At 45.8% G+C, this 6,751-nt stretch overlaps 1 protein-coding gene across 1 annotated transcript in view; it reads right to left on the bottom strand.

Annotated features, from left to right (window-relative positions):
- The window catches only part of LHFPL3 (LHFPL tetraspan subfamily member 3), a 538,755-nt gene extending 533,979 nt beyond the window's left edge, over positions 1-4,776 (bottom strand). The window contains exon 1 of the mRNA XM_057304381.1: positions 4,335-4,776. Within this exon, the coding sequence (XP_057160364.1) occupies positions 4,335-4,776 (442 nt within the window). The remainder of the gene's footprint in view (positions 1-4,334) is intronic.
- Between the last annotated feature and the right edge of the window lie 1,975 nt (positions 4,777-6,751).

Here is a 6,751-nt window from a genome sequence, read left to right on the forward strand (position 1 = left end):
AGTAACCAGAACCTAACACGCATATAGTTCTTGCTTACTACGCACTAGGCACGGATCTCGGCAGACACATTCACTCTTTAATCCTTGCACCAATCTCCTGAGGTAAGTACATGTCCACTTTGCAGATGAGCAACTGAAGTCCAGAGAAATTAATACCCTGGCTCATACATTTAGTAAGTGTCAGAGCCAGGGTTGAAACCCACATCTTTTTACTCCAGTGTCCATGATCTTGACCTTTATACGATATGAAGAAATACAGACATGGCTTTATGGAACTTTCCATGTACTGGAGATGACAGACAGTAAATAAACACACAAACACATTTATCATCTCAAATGTTGGTAAGATCTGTAAGAAAAGAGCAAGGTGCCTTGAGATAGTTATCATATAACCTTGCAAAGCCTCTCCTTGCAGGCTAAGGAATGTAGTGATTACTTCTTGATGATTCTCATCTCACCTAAACAACAAAGTTATACATTTTAAGAAAGCAAGTTGGCTAAAAATTGCTGGGGAAAACTAAGGGTGGGAAGCTGGGGAAAGTAACTAAGCAATTCAGCCTTTAACCTTTGCCATAGAGCCTTGCCATCTTGGTGGCCCTTCTTGTTGGTATATTCCAAATGACAAGAGCGGAGGGACATGGCAAATGCAATCCCTTCTCCTAACCTTATCCCTCCTGAATAAAAAATCCAACCTGGATCTGGTGCCCCTTCTTCACAGAAGAAAGCAATTACCTCCTCATCTGTTGCTTTTGACCAAGAAGTTTATGGTGGATGTCTAAAAAACCTTAAATTGTACCTTAATGCTTTAGCTTATTTTGTTTTTAAAGATTTTTTTAGTTTTAAGTAATCTCTACACCCAATGTGGGACTCGAACTTATAGCTCCAAGATCAAGAGTTGCCTGCTCTACTGATGGAGACAGCCAGGCACCCCTTCATGCTTTAGCTTATTAAAAAAAAGAAAAGATTTCTTTGGTCTATAATGGTTAACACTTGGGCTTCTGGAAACAATTCCAGACATGGTTTATAGTCAATAAAACAAATAAACAAAACAACACCTTTATGAGACTTGGCTATTAACAGACTTGGAAACAGACCAAAACACTGATTTAAATAACAAAAACATGGAAACAGAGAACCAAGTTCCCAGAGCAACAAAATTCCCTTTCCATCCTGATTATTTAAAAAAAAAAAAAAAAAAAAAATCTGGACTTTATTACCCTACTTGACCAATTACAGATCTACCTCTTTTCTTTTAGTGTCAGAGAAATCATACATAGAAAAAAAAGAAAAGTCTTTCTTCAAGTTGTCTCTCTGTAGATTAGGAAAATTTTGCATCTCTGATTGTAATTACTTATTTTATGTATTATTTTTATGTATTCGGTCTTTATATTAGGCATGGTCCATAAGCATAGGATTACATCCACAAGCAGTATGACATATTAGCTCCTAATTCAGCAGCTTCACTCTATTGAGGTTAATAACGATTTACAGGGGAGAGTGAGAGGGACAGGGCAAGGTGTTCATAATAGCACCATTAATTATATGTGCTTCGCGTTTCTAGATAGAAGAGCAACATCATTTTCAGGTCCAATACATTAAGTACTTTTTCTAGTTCATTGTTCAGAATCATAAAAAGAATAACTCTTGGTGCTGTATTGCCACAAGAAAGTCTCATGCTTCATCATCTTCTTATCATTTCATATGGGATTTTATGTTCTACTAGGCTCTGGTTTACGACATTACTACGTGAAAAGGCTTAGATACCTAAATACACAAGTTAATTGTTTGACTTTCAGGGAGGGTTAAACAGTCTCTAATAAGCAAATAGCACATTAAGTCTCATCTTCCATAGCTTGCAAATTACACTTGAGATTAGCCAAGGTACAGTTAAATTATAAGTATGAGAGGGCTTAACATTAAAGAGGAATAGTTTAAAGGTTAGAACCTAAACTTTGCAAATAGCTTCCATTATGCTAAATTTCTTGTTAGTGCCATGAGACTTGAAAAAAGAAAACCATGATAAAAGTGACATTCTTCAAAAATATCTTCTATAACCCATTCTTTAAAAATCTGTGGACATAATTGACTTAACTGCCTGTCATCGTAATTATTCTTCCTTAACTAATAAATTGTATTAATAAATAAAATTATGTCCTTCTGTGGTTTATCCAGGAATAAAATGCTAAATAAATTGCAAATAGAGATTTTAGAAAGTATGCCTAGAACTTAAAGACCTGCACTCCTCCAAAAATGAAGTCCAAAAATGTCCAAATATCATCAGTATGCAGGCCATCATCACATTTTACACTGACATATGGGAAATAGGATAGTATATTTATGTCAAACTTCTGAAAACATGACATCATATTTCACTACCCCAGAATGATTCCTGTGTGCTCTATTCCAGAAATAGGAAAGAAAAAAACACTGTAATAGTTGTAGTTGTATTAACTTCAAAGATGGTAATTCTTTGATAGTTTTCTTTCCTTTTTAAAATAAAACAACAACAACAGCAGCAAAAAAACCTGGGTTCAGAGTACAAAAACTCATAAAAATAAAATATTTAAGAATATGTTGTTGAGAAATTACCTGCAAATTACTTTCAGACCTTTGAAAAACAATCTAATTTGAATCATCAGTTTAAATAGGTCATTTGACTTAGAAAAATTAAAATTAGCTGTGCAGGGTCAATTCTTTTTCTAAAACATCTGCATCCTCAATGTCCTATTGTCTTCAAAGTCAAACCAGAGCCAAATGTCAAGAACAATTGTAATATGTGAATTTATTCCAAATCTCAAAGTTAGTCTGCTCCTGAAATGGCCATAAAAATTAACATTATATATAAAAACAGAGGGTGTCTGTGGGGTGCTTGGAGCATTTCAGGAGGATAACAGTGGGGGAGGGGAGGGGCGTGTTTCTCTGCTGGTGCTCACTTCTTGCCTTTCACCTGCACGTGTTCCCAGAACATGGCAAATCAAACTCAGCTGAGACACACACTTCATACACAGCAAATACTTCCATAATACAAGCTTAGTCTCCCACAAGTTTCTCATATCAACCAGCCATATAAGATCATGAACCTTAATGGTCTTGTCCAGCACCTTTAAGGACTTAATCATCCTACAACACTCTGGTAAACTCAGGGATCAAATCCCTACTCCCCAGAAAACCTCAGGCATAAGAATAAGTACCAAATCTTGAAGGTAACAGCTTTTAAAAACAGGAATAAAACAAAACACAAATTAGACAGTCTGACTGCCTGAGATACCCTATATTCTTCCACAATCAGATCATCCATAAAATCAAAAGGACCCAACAATGTTGGACCAGGAGGGTGTCAAGTGCCCTAGGAAGGAGGCTGCCTTCAGAAGTCAGGGCATCCAAGGTGGCTAGTAGAGTGGGAATCCGCTTCACCGGAAGTAGAGAAAAGAGTCAGTTTTGTTTCAGGACTCTCCGAAGCCACCGGGAAATGCATCCCCATCCTTTCTGGGTTAAAAGTAACTTTGATGCTCAGAAAAAGTACTTTCATATCCTCCAGCTAGCAACAATCTATACTCCACGGGCAAAAAGTGATCAGAAATGCTATTGAAAGGGGTTTTCCTCTCAACCTATCTCCCTAAAGCCACTTCCCCAAAAAGAGATCTTGAGAAATCTTGATTCCCTCAAGATCTCTGTTGAAGGATTTAACGTAAGGACCTTTGCTGACAGGGAAGCAAACTGAGGACTAGACATTCGGGGAATCGCTAAGGAACATTTTAAGCTACATTTTTCTTAAAAGGGTGAAACCCAAAACAGAATTAGCATTTACTCATTTCCAGATGGATGATGCATTTTTCATAACTGCCCGGGACAGAGTGAAACAGTTTCACTCCAGCACCACCCCCTCCTGAAGCAAAGACAGAAACAGTCCCAGAGAGGGACAGAGCTGACTGACTCTCCTGCCATTACAACCTCTCCAAAGCCGCTTTCCGCCGGACTATGCCGGCCCCTCCTTAGTCCCTCAGCTCGCGCACTAAGCGGCCGGCCTCTTCTCCTCATTTTCAGTTCGGAGCGAACTCGGCCCAGCAACCGCCCTTGCTCCCGCGCGTCCCCCCCGGGTGGCGTCCCCCGCGCTTGGGAGGTTCTGGAAAGCCCGGGACAAGGCGCCAGTGCCGGGCTGGGGAACCCCGGGGGTTCCGGCCTCTCAGGGTTCCCGCCCCCACCCCCAACGCCGGAGCGGATTAAGTTGCTCGGCACCCAGCGGCGCTCACGGCCCCCGTCCCTCCCACTCCCGCCCCTCCGGGCTCGGGCGCCCCGCGGTCCCCCCGCCTCCACCGAGGTGAGCGCGCACTCACCGGAGGTGAGCTGCATCCAGGCACAGATCTTGTACACCGTCGCCGTGTTGCAGAAGAAGAAGAGGGTGAAGCAAACGATGCAGGCAATGATGAGCATCATGGAGAGGCCGATGAAGAAGGAGGCGGCTTTGAAGGCGCCCGAGGGCAGCGTGGAGAAGTCCGTGAAGCTGCCCCTGCAGGTCAGCTCCCGGGAGAAGCCGTTGCCGATGCAGTAGTGGAAGAGCCCGAAATAGCCGGCTTGCGGGGTGTCCACGCCGTCGCCAATCCAGTAGGGCTGGATGAAGCACACCACGTTGACGATGGCAAAGCAGATGGTGAAGATGGCCCACAGCACGCCGATGGCCCGCGAGTTCCGCACATAGTTGGTGTGGTACAGCTTGGCAGCCTCCTGAGCCGGGAGCATCGCGGCGGCGGCGGCGGCAGCGACGGCGGCTCCGGGCATTCTCCCCCTCCTCCTCCTCCTCCTCCTCCTCCTTCTCGTCCTCCGCCTCCCCCCGCCTCTCCGCGCTCAGGAGACACACTCACCGAGCCGCGCGCGCTGCAACTCCCCTGCCTCTGCCTCAGCCCAGCAGCGCCAGTTTCAGAGTCTGCATCCTCGCTCCCGGAAGGAGGGCGGGGGAGCGCTGAGCACCCCTCCGGCTCGCCTGGCACAGTCTCCCGGCCCCCCTTCCTCCCCCCTCCTGGCCCGGGCTCCAGCCCTCCTCACCGCCCTCCACCCCTCTTCCCGCCGCCGCCGCTGCAGCTGCAGCAGCTTAAGGCGGCAAATCCCGCGCGGGGCAGCGTGGCGCGCGAGCTCGGGCGCCCCCCACTCCGCTTCCCGCCTTCCGCCCCATCCCCCCGCCGGGTGCCCCGGGGCGCGGAGGACCGCGGCGACCCTGGCACGGCCCTCGAGTGGCGGGCGTGGGCCGGAGAAGCGGGCCTGGAGTTGGGGAGGGGGAAATCTGAGGAGGAAGCAGGAGCACCCACAGGGATCCTAGAGGCGATCCCAGGATCCCGGTTGGCGTGAGGGAGCGGGTGTGGGAGGCTGATTCTGGGAGCATTTCAGCACCGCACAGCAACGTGCTTCGACCTCTGCATCTTTGCGGAGACGACAGGGGCCGCGCGGCAGGTGCAGGCAAGAGACGCAAGGAAGAGGAGGCGTACTGCCCCCAAGAGCCTCCCTGTTACAACCACAGAACTGCCCCCTGGCTAACTCCTCGGTTGCCAGGTGTTCCAAGAGGTGGAGACAGAAGTTGGATAGGAGCCTGACAGACGATAATGTAAAAGGCACACCTCGAGGGTGGTCTCATATCTGCTCAACTGAGCTTGTTTCCTCTTCGCGTTTACCCCCTCCACGCAGTCAAACGAACTGTAGCCAATGGATGCCCTACACCCTCCTTAAAGTCAGGGCATTTTCCCCACAGATGGAGCCTTACGAGGTATGGAAGCGACTGTGTCACAGAAATGTGTAGTTTGTCTGAAAACACTGGGTACTTTGGCTAGCGTTGTATTTCTCACGCAAATATTCATTGGCAACTATTCTATGTCCAGGCACTGTGCTGGGTGCTACGGCTACCATGAGGAGAATCAATCGTTTACATTGTCCACGTATCTCCCCTCCCCCACCACCTAAAGCTCCAGCTAACCAGAGAGGTGTTTTCAGAGTGATTTTCCCGGGAATGAGCCACAATGTAATTCCTTACACTTTCATGTAGCCTTGCTGTTTTACACCTGCACTTTGTACTATTTCCTTAGCTTAACGTTTTCCCTTTACAAGCATTCTGTTGCTCTTTTAACAATTCCTGCCATTCAATCTCCATTTCCTTATTTACATTGGCTACTTTTTTGGTACTTTCTGATTCTGATATAATGTAACCCTCACCCAAAGCAATGAAATGAGAATGCTTAACAGCAGCGACAACAGTGGTAATAAACCATTTTGGCCCAGATGACCACTGAATTCTCTGAGCAGAAAGGAGAGAATTCTGTTAGAATTTGACCGCTAAGTCTACACTCACTTCGACACTTTATTATGATGAAAAACCTATATAAGCTCCTTGACATCATTTTGCCATTATGCCCAAACTACCCACCTTACAAGAGCAGTGAGAAACAGGGAGTACCAAGTGGCATGTGAAACTACCAGGAATGAATAAGAATGCCTATAATAGTTCAATGGGAGCAGAGGATGTTGGGGAGAAGGAAGGAAAGTTCCAAAATGTATTCTGCCACCTGAATACCTGTCATATGGAAGAAGACTCAGGTCATACCCGAAGTGATGAAAACCAGCCATGCCCATCATCTGATAACCTGAAGATTTGAGATAGTATGGGGAAAGAGAGGGCGTGGAAATAGGGACATGGGACACACGAAATAATGAAGGGGCTATTGGCTATTGTTGAAACTGGGAATGAATTTAAAAGGATTAGTGCTGGCTT

The sequence above is a fragment of the Ursus arctos genome, unplaced genomic scaffold (assembly GCF_023065955.2).
Source record: "Ursus arctos isolate Adak ecotype North America unplaced genomic scaffold, UrsArc2.0 scaffold_3, whole genome shotgun sequence".
Lineage (NCBI taxonomy): Eukaryota > Metazoa > Chordata > Mammalia > Carnivora > Ursidae > Ursus > Ursus arctos.